The sequence below is a fragment of the Carettochelys insculpta genome, chromosome 3 (assembly GCF_033958435.1).
Source record: "Carettochelys insculpta isolate YL-2023 chromosome 3, ASM3395843v1, whole genome shotgun sequence".
NCBI lineage: Eukaryota > Metazoa > Chordata > Testudines > Carettochelyidae > Carettochelys > Carettochelys insculpta.
Window position 1 is genome coordinate 200,083,635 of NC_134139.1, and position 13,229 is coordinate 200,096,863.

The 13,229-nt window shown below is 43.6% G+C and overlaps 1 protein-coding gene across 12 annotated transcripts in view; it reads right to left on the reverse strand.

Moving 5' to 3' along the window:
• PKHD1 (PKHD1 ciliary IPT domain containing fibrocystin/polyductin) overlaps positions 1 to 13,229 on the reverse strand; it is a 455,042-nt gene that overhangs the window by 68,408 nt on the left and 373,405 nt on the right. For all 12 annotated transcript variants that reach the window (XR_012645152.1, XM_074991417.1, XM_074991418.1 and 9 more), the window contains one exon: positions 2,611 to 2,746. Coding sequence is in view for 11 of the 12 variants with exons in the window: in XM_074991417.1 (XP_074847518.1) it covers positions 2,611 to 2,746 (136 nt within the window). In the remaining variant the exon portion in view is untranslated. The remainder of the gene's footprint in view (positions 1 to 2,610; positions 2,747 to 13,229) is intronic.

Here is a 13,229-nt window from a genome sequence, read left to right on the forward strand (position 1 = left end):
AATCCCAGATTTTTTTTAAAAAGTACATTTCTAGGTTTGCCAGTTGCAGGCAAAAACAGGAAAGTGTGAACCTTAAAGACCCATAGCTGGGTCTACATTTGCCACCATCTTTGGAGGGGTCATGTTAATCAGGGTGATGGGGGATTATTAATGAAGTGCTGTGGTGAACATGCACCACTTCATTAGGCTAATTCTCCCCCGCGGCAACTTCAAAGTGTCAAACTTCAAAGTGCTGCCATGCATGTAGCTGTGGGCATTTTGAAGTACTTAATTTTGGGGAGTAAAGGCACTTTGAAGTAACGGCAGGCACTTCGAAGTACCCGTGGCTACACGCATGCTGGCACTTTGAAGTTTGACACGTTGAAGTTGCCGCAGCGGATAATTAGCCTAATGAAGTGCTGCGTATTCACCTCAGCACTTTATTAGTAACCTCCCATCACCCTGCTAAACATGCCCACTTCAAAGCTGGGGACAAGTGTAGACAAGCCCCACAAGACAAATAAAGAAGAGCCCAAAATATTGTGTTTTTTAAAGATGCCATGATTTTAAATTCAATTTTGTAATTTGGGGGAGGGGGGGCAAACTCATGATTTTTCAATACCAAGGAATGCCAGTGCTATAAACCATGTAGTCCAGCTCTGGATCCAGACAGAAAGGCCATGTCTACACTAGACTCCTCCTTTCGGAAGGGGCATAGTAATGAGCAAGTTAAGAAGAACCTAATGAGGCACTGTCATGAATATGCAGCACCTCATTAGCTACCATGGAATCTCCCTCCTAAGCATCACTGGTAAACTGTACGCTCGCGTCATCCTTGGCAGACTCCAGAAGATTGCTGAGAGGGTGTACCCGAAATTGCAGTGCGGATTCCGCAGAGAGAGGTCTACCGTTGACATGGTCTTCTTTCTAAGGCAGCTGCAGGAGAAGTGCAGGGAGCAGAGAAAGCCACTCTACATAGCCTTGATCGACTTGGACACTGAGCTAAATTGGAGGATCAGAAAAGTGGCCACAACTCTGTCCAGACTCAGCAAGAGAGTGTGGAATAACAACAAGCTGTACACTCACACCAAAATGCAAGTCTACAGAGCCTGCATCCTCAGCACCCTCCTTTATGGCAGCGAGACTTGGACCCTGTATGCCCACCAGGAAAAGAGGCTGAACGTCTTCCACTTGCGCTGCCTCAGGCGCATCCTTGGAATATCATGGAAGGACAGAGTGACCAACACCGCTGTCCTCGAGCAAGCTGGAATCCCAACCATGCACATCCTCCTCAGGCAGCGTCAACTCCGCTGGCTTGGCCACGTCCACAGGATGAACGATGGAAGGATTCCAAAAGACATCCTGTATGGTGAGCTAGCCTCTGGCAAAAGACCTCCCAGACGCCCCCAGTTGCGTTACAAAGATGTCTGCAAGAGAGACCTCAGAGAGGTAGACATCGAGCTGGACAACTGGGAAGAACTAGCAGACGACCGCAGCAGATGGAGGCAGGGGTTACACAAGGGTCTTCAGCAGGGCGAGTTGAAGATCAGACAGCTAGCAGAGGAGAAGCGAGCGCACAGAAAGCACAATAAGGACTTGCCAGACACCCACTACATCTGCAAGAGATGCAGCAAGGACTGTCACTCTCGTGTGGGTCTTTATAGTCACAATAGACGCTGTAAATGAAGTCCTCAATTGAAACTTTAAAGGGCGCGATCCATAGTCTATGCAGACTGAAGGGTGCCTACTACTACTACTACTACTACTACTATTAGCATAATGGCAGACACATGCAATTCAAAAGCGCTGTTTTCGAATTGGGTGCTGCCCTTGTAGCTGGGGTCCTTTCAAAAGGACCCTTCAGATTTTGAAAGCCCTTTCTTCCTGAAATCAAATAGGAAGAAGGGGCTTTTGAAGTCTGAGGGGTCCTTTCGAGAGGCCCCCGTCTACACGGGCAGTGTGCAATTATGCTAATGAGGCACTGCATATTCATGTCAGTGCCCATTAGCATCTTCCCAACTCTCTCATTACCATGCCCCTTCCAAAAGGCAGGGACCAGCACAGACATAGCCAAACTTTCCCCCAAAAAGCTACTTGGATTTGGAATTGAAGTTTGGGAGTATGACTGACACACCTGATCTGCAAAGTTTATATCCAGATCCACACAGATATTTGCCTATAATTTCCCCACATTAGGATAAAGGAAAAATAGAGCAATACGGGAATCCCAGCAAACCCCAACATACATCAAAGATAGAGATTTTATCATGAGGCCCACCGTTAAAAAAAAAAAAAAGAGGTGCCAGTACTCAGCCAGCTCCTGGTCCCCTCCCCCCACAGCCAATGCAGCACTGAGGTTCACAATAGTTCATAGTTTTCTTTACTCTCTAGCTTCAAAGATCAAGAGATTGCATGAGAATTTCAGTTTTCTCTCTTTCTTCTACAGTACAAGCTTTAAAAAAAATTCACCTGAGTATATCCCACAGAAAAGGATACGAATGCTAATTAAAACAAAACAAAACAAAGCAAAACACCTCCAGGATCTCTAAGACAATCTGAGTTTCACATGCTTGGGACTGACAATACTGCACAGCAGTAACAGAATCAGACTCCTAGGAAGGCAATCACTACCTGCTTATCCAAAAAAATAATTTGTGGCTGCACAGGAAGCTCTTCCTCCATTTCTCCATCTGAGGGCTGCACCTGGACAGAGATATTATAGGGTCTCACATACAGGCCACCTCCAGGAATTAGACAGCTTCCGTTTCTTCCTCATGCAAAGCAATGTGGAAAAAAAATCACCATATTATGAAAGATGATATTAAAGCATCTGATGCCCACCCCTGAGGCCATTCCCTAGATACCCCTTCTAACTAGACATTGCTCTCCCTTCACAGAGCTTCATACTGTTTTCAGTCCAGGTGGAATTCTCAGTCTTGCATACAAATTTGAATTAACATTGCTAGTAGGATTTAAGTTTAGGATTTAATAAGTCTCTCTAAAAATTATGGTAGCATTTTGAGTCTTCATGTCAAACCATTGTGCAAAGTATTGCACGTACTCACAATGAGAAACTGTCTCTATTCCCAAAAAGACTACACCATAAACAAAGGGTTTCCAAATTATAATCCTTAGTTTACAGCTGGGGACTGAGGCACACAAAGATTAGGTGATCTGTCTTAGGTTCTCTTAGGAAGTATGGTAGGGACACAGGAATATAGGAACAGAGGTAGAACTCAAACTCATAAGGAACTCAACTGTGATTCAGGATCTCTGAGCTCTGTTTTCAGTTCCACCATGGGATGCTGGGGGAATTTGGGCAAATCATTTCACATCTCTGTGCCTCTACTTCCCCTAGTAGTAAAATGTGGCCAGTGGATTAACCTCCTTTGCAAAATGCATTGAGATATAGGACAAAAAAGTTTTGGACAGATATCATCTCCTGAGCGCCGGTCCACTGCCTTAACCACAGGACCATTCTTCCTGCATATTCTGTAACATGGACTCGCCAAAATCACCCTGCTTGGCAATGTGCATTCCGCTGAAAAGAGCGAATGGAGTAATATCCTTCATTGGACTAATTTCTGCTGGCAAAGGGGACAAGCTTTCTAGCTTAGACAAAGGTCTTCCATGTAAGCTCGAAAGCTTTTCTCTTATGTCAGCAGCAGTTGGTCCAATAAGAACATATGAATGGCCATTTTTGGCCTGATCAAATGTCAGTCTAGCCTAGTATCCTGTCTTCCAACAGCGGCCAATGTCACCGCCCCAGAGAGACTGAACAGAACAGGTGATCATCTAGTAATCCATCCCATTGTCCATTCTCAGCTTCTGACAAATAGAAGCTAGGGACAGAGTCCCTGCCCATCTTAATTAATAGCCATTGATGGACATATCCTCCAAGAATTTATCTAGCTCCCTCATCCACCCTACAAAACATCCTGGATCAAACATGGCTACAACTGAATTGTGCATTCTTTTCACTAGTGATTTTGTGCTGCAATCACATTCAGATATAAAAGTCATGTTGCACTTTAAAGACTAACAGAATAATTTATTAGGTGTTGACCTTTAGTGGGATTGACCCAATTAGATCTGAAGAAGTGGGTCTGTCCTACGAAAGCTCATCACTTAACATACAATTTTGTTAGTCTTTAAAGTGCTACACGACCCCTGGGTTGTTTTGTTAGAATACAGACTAACTCAGCTACCTCTCTGTTACTATATCAGATATGTTCAAGTGCAGACATACACAGGTGCCTCTTTAAAAAAACATTGGTATTCCAAGACTGAAACTGAAATTCAAACATCCTGAGAAAAGGCTTTTGCATCTGAATAAAGAAACACCACTTTATTTTGAGCCTGTATCATTTCATTCTGTTCTCAATGCTTCATGTCATTTAGGAACTTCTTCTTTTTAGATACACATATATCTCTAATCTACCATTGCAGTGAAGTGAGGCAACTAGGGGATTGATATTGTCTTGCAATGAAAGTCGGAAAGCTATTCATTCAGCTCTCTAGTGTTTGCTTAAAGGCGGTTACAAACAAAAGATTTATTGAGAGCCAATTCACTTTTGTTTAATTCAGTTTCTTCAGACTGTTTCTTTACGTTACAAAGCACAGGTCCTTGGGGCAAACTGCTTTGCAGCTTAAGGAACACTGGGCCAAGCCACAATGCTATTAAAGTGGCCAAACTTTTCATCAGCAGCAACAAGTGGTGGTTAACACCATTGTTCCCTAGAAGCTGTGCACTTGGGAAGTCACCCAGAAGATATTAAAATGCCACCCAGATGATTAGCAGAGCTCTCACGGCTCCTACAGCCAGCAGTGTATGTTACTACTGGTGGTGCTCATCTGCCCATGCCCTGGTGCATGAAACAAAATTTATTCCACCCACTGATGTTAAAAATAGAGGTTTAATGGGTTAACACACAGAGCTTCAGAGACCTGGGTTTTATTCGTGGCACTGACCTGCTCTATGACCTTGGGCAAATCACCATCTGTGCCTCCCTTTCCCTTCCAAGCATTTATCAGTTTATATTGGAAGGTCTGTGCGGCAGGGACCACCCCTAACTGTGTGTACATACCGTGCCTACCGCTATAAGCGCCCAATATCAATTGGGGCCCTTAGGGACTACTGTAAGGTTCGTAATCACACTTTTGGGGTGGGCCAACTTGGAACACTTCACATGAGATGATTTTCAGAGGGTCGGTGCTCAGTTGTGTTCCCTCTAATTTTTAACACCCATGGGCAGGATAAATTTTGTCATGTGCACCAAGGCATGTGCGGATGTGCACCACCAATAGAAAGACACGCTGCCAGCTGCGCACAGTGGGTGCTCATGAATCTTCAAGTTCGGTAGCTTAGCAATTGAGCTATCTACGCATGCACCCTAGAGAGCTGGCAAGGGACAGGGTGTTCTCCAGGGCAGGAGTAAGCAAGCTTTTTGGTCAGGCCCCACTTTTCATCCTGCAATTAGCAGGGCCCACACAACCTAATGTAATCCAAACTGATGGAAATTTTGGAAATTTTGGCTATATGCCTATTAAAAAAAGAAGCAATCTTTCCGCATGTGTAAGAAAAACTTGAGTAACAGGTATATAAATGTGAATAAACAGACAGAAAAATAACACATTTCAACATTTTTAACAAGATGTATGAGCCTGAGACCCAGCAGCTGATCATACTGTGTCCCTGTTATGAAATTTCATGCCCTTTTGGCGGGGGGCCCACCCTCTACTTTCCACACCCCTGGAAGAGTGCAGCAGTTCATGGCAGGTGAACATGTGCAGACTTGGCTGGTGAGCAGGCCGCAGCAGTGCAGCAGAACTCAGCACAATGGTTCATTAAGGTGGAGCCAGAAGCTTTCCCGGTCTGTAGCAGAAAGAGTGCTGCTACTTTTCAAACAGGTCCTCAATGTTATTCAGGGACTTGCAACCTTGCAGAGAAGATGAGATCTGCTCTAAATCTGTAGGAAAGGGAGTCCACAGTACCACTAACCAACATCCCAAAAGCTCTCTGGTCATATCCTTTATTTACAGGGAACCTGCAGAAATAGCTGTGCTTTTCATGCCACCCACTAGCAGCTAGAGGCTAAAGCTGCATCTATACGAGTGAAAGTCAGATTTATTAAAATCAATTTATTAACACTGGGTTTTATCCATTTGATTTTGATTAGCCTTACCTTCTCCCATGCTCCCCACAAAATTGACATTGCTGACACACACAAGTAGCTTAAATCAACTGCTGCCGCAGTATATTGTGTGAACCTATCCCCCAGTGCCCTGAGTCCCGTCGCATTCTGGCTATTTTCACTGGTGCAGCATGGGGAAAAAATGCCCTGCAAGTTGCTGTGGGTATCTGACAACATCTTCCCACACTTCATTCCCTTCTTTCCCCTGCCATGTTAAACAAATGTCCCTTTTTCCAGACAGGGGTCTGGCTTGCCTTTATAAGATGTGCTTTGTATAATTGAGGGGAGGGGAGGGGAGGGGAGGGGGAGTAAACCTATCCCAACTGACAGGTTTTTGAAAATGGGATGCAAAAGCACTGGATCTTTGCAGGCATGGAACTGGATTTAGACCTCCTGGCAAAGAAGATCCTTAAAAGAAGAATATGTTTAAGTAGACGTGTGTGCTACACTGAAACTCGAATGAATCAGTTGGGGCTCGGGGCCGCTAAAAAGACAGCAGATTATAGCCAGCCCTGAAAATTGTGACTGCCCAGGGAACTCACCACCTGCCCCTATTAACAGCATGTCTAGACTTTGATTATGTTTGGACCTGAATCTGGATTTAGGTCTCCTGCCAAAAAAGACAGTTAGAAGAAGAATATGTTTAAGTGGACGTGGGTGCTACAGTGAAACTGCAATGAATCGTTCAAACAGTTATGGCTTGGGGCAGCTAAAAGACCCCAGACTATAACCAGCCCCAAAAATTATGACTGCTGAGGGAGACATCCCCTGGTCAACTAAAACACCCCAGACTACAACCAGGTTTGGACCTGCCACAAAAGACCCTCAGAACAAGAATAGTCCTTGCTGCAAGCCTTACTCTGAGAGCTGTGATAATTGTATAGCTACTACATTACCTTCATCAAAACACGTACAGCTCAGGGTGACTAAAAGACCCCTGGCTACAGCCAGCACCTGAAAATAATGACCACTGAGGGAGACTTCCCTGGGTGGCTGAAAGACCCCAGATTACAGCCAGCAGCCGAAAATCGTGACCCTCACCACACTCAAGCTGCCTGACACCTTGCGCAGCACATCCTTTTATTGGTATGGGGTCAAGCCACATGATGCAGCTGGGCGTGGGAAATTTACAGACTGTGTGGCAACTGCAGGGGGAGGGAAAGGAGGGGACGTGGGTATCAGGACAAAATGTAAGCAGCTGAAAACAAGTTTGTCATCCAAGCACAACCCTCACCCACAGCCTAGCTGCCACGTGATGCGAGTGAGGGAACATTCCAGCATGCATAGCACCTCTTGGGGAGGGAAAGAAGGGGATGTGGAGGGTGGGACAACATGTAAACAGCTGAAAAGAAGCTTCTAGTCCTATCAGACAAGCACGACCCCCACCCACAGCCTTGCTGCCATATAGTACGGCAGGGGAGGGAAGCGGCTGGCACCAGGCAGCGCAGAAAAAAAGGCAGCTAGAGGGGTATACACAGACCCCAGAGCCATGCTACTAACAAACAAAAAGAAAATATTTTTCAGCCTCTCGTGACCCTGCAACCACGGGCTTCCAGGTGCCAAATTGAAACGGTCTTCCTGTTGCCTAACTCTTTCTCATTCGAGAGCAGCGGAGACGGAAGATGCCAGAGTTCTCCAGAGTGGAGAACTGTAGGGCATTGTGGGGGTATATATGGGACATGTCTGGAGGTGAATGAATTTAATTTAAAGAAATAGCAGTTCCTCACTATGCTTCATTCAGAATTTTAAATTCAAACTGAACGCTGCACCTGTCAGGTTACTACGATATTATGATTTCGATATTATGTCGATTTTAGTGCTCCATAAATCGAGCTAATGGAATTTGCAGTGAGGACAGGCATTTGGAAAAATCGGGCTAATTGACATAAAATCGACATTATCTCATAGTGTAGACATAGCCCAAGTCAGGCTTCTTTGCTAACACACTCCTTAAGTTTACTACTGGAGGAACATCTTTTATGAAATGTAAACAGCATCATGCCCAAGGTCAGAGTCTCGCTGCTGCAGCATATCCCAAGGTAATACCACTTTAAGCTCCATATAAACTCTTAAACAGTTCCTATCCTAAAACCAGACCGTAGGTGGTACAGTTTTTTACGATATGTTATAATAGTGCAATAAATCTGTTAGCTTAAAATCGAATCTCCGTGGCCTTTTAGAGAAATCATCATTAAATGCAAGGCCCTGTTAATGATGCCATCCCAGTGAAATTGTTTAATCTGCTAAGGGGGTGAAAGGTCACCAAATGAATTTTTTATAATACATCAACTTGACACGCAATAGGGAAAACTGTAATAGATAAAAGCAAAAGAAAAGGGCACTGTCTTCTTCTGATAGGTCAATAGCAGCCAAGAGAGTCACTCATCCACTTTTCCTTCACCACTGTGCACCTTTTCCATTTAATATGGACACCCAATTAATACCTCAGCACCATAGACAACCTCATTTTAGGTGAATTATAGCAATTTCTTCCCCCTTCTCTGAAATGAAAGTGATCACAATACATCATAGCATTGCACGAATTAACGTTAATTGATTCAAGCTACCAAGCATTGATGGCCCACTTCTATAACCTGGGCCTTATTGGGAGCTGGAAGGGATGGAGGGAAGATTAGATTGCACCATCCGTTGCTTTGACGACGGCAGTCACCTGACGTCTTGTTAGACAGTTGTAAGGTTCTATTGCCGGCCCCACTGGGGTCGTCAGTAAACTGGAGTGATGTCCAAACATCATTACACGCTGCTCCGATATTAAAGCAAAGGGATTAGCACCTTATTGCAAGCAACCTGGATTTGTCATTGTGCTGTCGTTATCCAATTTCCAGCTGATAATGTGACTGTGGCCTGCGGGCGTGAAGTCCTCCAGCCAAACTAGGGTATACAGAAAAGGAACCCAAAAGCCCAGCACCCAAAAACATTTAACCCCTGACTCTCTGGCTTTCTACAAATGAGGCACGTGGAAAAAAAAATTAATGGTACATTCAGCTACAATCAAACTGCAGTGGGAAAACTAAAATTCTCTCTCTCACACAGATTTGACTAGTCTAACTTCAAGGACATGAATGCTTCAAAATGAGATCAACTGCAATGAAAATGAGGGAGAAATCAGAGCCTCATAGCTGAGGCTGTCATGATGCCCCCTTTGGCTAGTACATGGATATGATTGTACAAGTTGCCATGCAAATCAACAGAAAGACACTGTCTTCATTTCCCACATAGCTACACCAGCTCCCACTCATTCTTCAGTGGGGTAAATCTAGCAGCATATGTGAAATAGGAGATAGCATCAATAAATTTTCAAATATAGCAGAGAAGTGACATGTGTTTTTTATTCTTATGTAAAATAGGAGACAGCATCAAAAAGTGACATGTGGCTTTAATTACCTGGGGATTAATCCCCGAGTACTAGCGGCATTCGTAACACCTAAAGGAGTAGCTTTTCAGGATCAGGGCCATTCATGTTAATATGAGAGTTATTAACAGACAGTCTTCCTCACTCCTCCCCTGCCAATCCAGTCTCTTTGGGGAGTTGCACTGATGTGTGAACCATCAGGGTGCAGCTTGGTTTACTATATCCCCTCAACAGAGTTACAATCTGTTTTTTTCCCATGCAGCCCTTACTGGCATATATGAGATGGAATTCACTCTCCTAGCTCCTTCTCATCCACTATACCCTTCCCCCTTATTTTCTTCTCCTATGCTTGCTCTGTTGCTATCCCTTTTGTCACACCTCTCTTATTTCCTTCTCTGCCTTTCTTTCTACTTCCCAGTTTCACTCAAGTAGCTGAAGTGGAATCAGCTGGCTCTTGGTGAGCTACTGCCTTAGCAGCTGCTGTATCAGCAGCAGTTGCAACAATGGTAGGACTTTAATTCTCATCACCTGACTCTCATAATTCGCGGGTCTGCCCCTGGAGTGTGATGAGAGTGTTTCCATAGCTGTCGGACATGGCACAATGATTTTGAGTAACAAGGGCTTTTTATGTACAGTAGGTATTCAACAGAGGGTAGCTCATTTTGAGGTGGCACCAGGAATTTGTACTGGACAACAGACACTTTATCTTCTAAATAACTGGAAATAATTTAGGTATGGTAGAGGGAATTTGTAGAATAAGGAGTACAGACCTCAAGACGGCATACTTTACTGAACTTCCATGGAAAGAAAGTCCAGGGGGAAAAAGAGGAGAGTTGGCAGTGTTTTAAAGAGATATTAGTAAGGGCATAAGAGCAACGTATCCCAATGCACAGAAAATAGAAAGTATGGTAAGAGACCACTGCGATTTACCCAGGAGAACTTCAGAAACCTGAAACTCAAAAGTGAGTGACACAAAAAGTGGGAACTAGGTCAAGTTATGAATGATGAATTAAAAAAACAAACAAACAAAAAAACCCCACAAAACATAGAGATAAAATTAGAAAAGCCCAAGCACAAAGTTATATTAAACAGTGTGGGGCGTAAAGGATAACAAGAAAACATTTTATAATGCATTAGCAGCAAGAGAAGACTAATGACAGGGTAGATCCATTACCAAATGAGGTGCAAAAGACAATAACAGAAAATGCTGCAATGACCAAAGCGTTAAATGCCTTTTTTGTTTCAGTTTTCACCAGAAAAGTTAGCAGTGATTGGACAACTAACATGGTAATCAGCTACATAAATGGTTAGGATATGTGGCTAAAATAGGGAAAGAGGTTAAGAATTACAAATAACAATCGGCCCTGTGGTACCTTAGAGACTAACTGATTTATTAGGCCATGATCTTTCATGGGTAAATCCCACTTTCACTTCCTTTCATATCTGGGAAGTGGGTTTTACCCATGAAAGCACCTGACCTAATAAATGTTAGTCTCTGAGGTGCCACAGGACTGCTTGTTATTTGTGAAGCTACAGACTAACACAGCTACCCCTTTGAGACAAATTAAGAACTAGTTAGGCAAGAAAGATGTCATCAGAGCCTAGTTTAACACACCTTAGAATATTTAAGGAACCAGCCAAAGAGATTGCTGAGCCATTAGAAATTATCATAGGGTATGTCTACACAGCACCTAGACACCTGTGGCTGACACATGCCAGATACTCCGGCTTATGTTATGTGGCTGTTTCACTGCTGTGTAGACTTGTAGGCTTAGACTGCAGCCTGAGCTCTGGGACCTACGGTCCTACAGACCACGCTCCAGCTCACACGTTGAAATCAACACAGTGATGAAAGAACCCTGCAGCCCAAGCCCCATGAACCTGAGTTCTGTCCTTGGTTAATGTTATTTGGAGTGTGTCCCAATCACTGAGGAATTATGCTGGATCCCAGCTCACTGCTTTAACACATTTTTTGTGTATCTGGGGGATACAACAGTGACACCTTTCCCTCCCCTTACACAAGGAGCACTCCAGACTAATTTCTTCACCTGCCCTAGCTCCTAAATGAGCAGGAAGGAATGAAGGTAGGACCATGTTCTTTCTGCAGAACACACAGGGCAGCAGAAGTGGGGCAGCATGTGAAGGACAGCACACTGCTCCTTTCCCAGGGTCTGACAGGAGCATTTGCCATGCTGTACACTATTTCTAGGATCCCCCTCTGAGGCAGTGGCACTTCACACCCACACTGACTCTGTGAAATTGCTTTTGTCCACTAACACTAAATACTTTGAAACAGTGTTTTCCTACCAGATGTTCATTTTGATGGAAGGCTCTAAAATATCAATCCTAAGTCTTCCATTATCTATAGACCCAGTGCATCCTGGGCAGCAGTTGTACAAGCATTCCCTACGCTGGCCTCAGCACTGTGCTCCTCCTCTGAGAAGAGCAGCTTTAGCAGGGAAAGAAGGGTAATCATTTAAGTAGGATGGTTACTCTATCCTTGGCTTTTCTGCTGAAAATGCCTGCCGAAAGGCTCAGGTTTTTTAATTCCTTATAACTTCACAAAACTGTAACTGAGCTGAAATTTCTCGTTTGTGTGTGTGTGTGTGTGTGTGCACGCGCGCGCACGTGCGCACATGTGTGAAATGTTTACAAGAACAACCTGGGACAGATATCTTGCTTTGTTCATGTTACACAAATTCTTCCTGTTGTTTAGTTGCCACTCTCTGATATATCTGAGCTTCATGTGGGGGGTTGTGTCTTCTGTTGTCCCCATGAAAATCTTCCCCAGTTGGACCCAGTTATGAGCCTGATTCCATCCTACACAGCTAACCTGCTTGCTTGCCACTAGATACAGATTTTCTTATAGATTTCTCATTTTCTTATAGTTTGAATTACCTATTGCTGTAAGGCAAGAGACCTGCAGGCCATAGCATGTATGTTGAGCTATGTTAGCCTACACATGTCTGGGACCTTTCGCTTAGATAAGTAAAGTAAATATGTACTTATTCAAGACCTTTGTCCTAGACAGATAGTGATAAGATAAAGAACCTTTTATCTGGCATTTTATCTTCCAAGCGTACCCTCAAACTTAACAGGGATATCACAAGGAGAACAAAAACAATTCATGTGAGAATGATCTAATGTCGTTAATATGTACGTACACACCATCACTACATACAAACACATCATATGTATCTAGCCGACAGAGTAAGTGTACCTTAATATTTTGTTGGAATGGAAGATAAACTTGGACAAAGAAGGAGAGCCCAAGCACTCACTCCTGAAAAAAGGGGTGTCAGGGTCTGGATTAGACAGTTAGAGAGATAATTAGGCAGTTAGGAGGCAGATAGAAGGTATCACTTTCTGAAGTACTTTTTAAACTTTCTAAACTTTGTCTTTTTTTGGAGTCTGTTAGTTATAAGTGCAGTTTTAAGTTAAAGTTAAGTAAATTAAGACAGTTAAGTTAGCTGTAATAGCTCTTAGCTTTAGCTTCTCCTAAATTCGACACCTCCCACTGAAAAATTGAAGAGCCAAGACCTGAACTCTCAAGGCATGCCAGAGGTAAGACTGGTCCTTTGTCTCTTATCACCAGGTTATTGTCACAAAAGGGTGTGAAGAGATTAACCAAAGCTTTATAGAAATAATGCTATACTCTCCTATATAATACTTTAGAATAATAC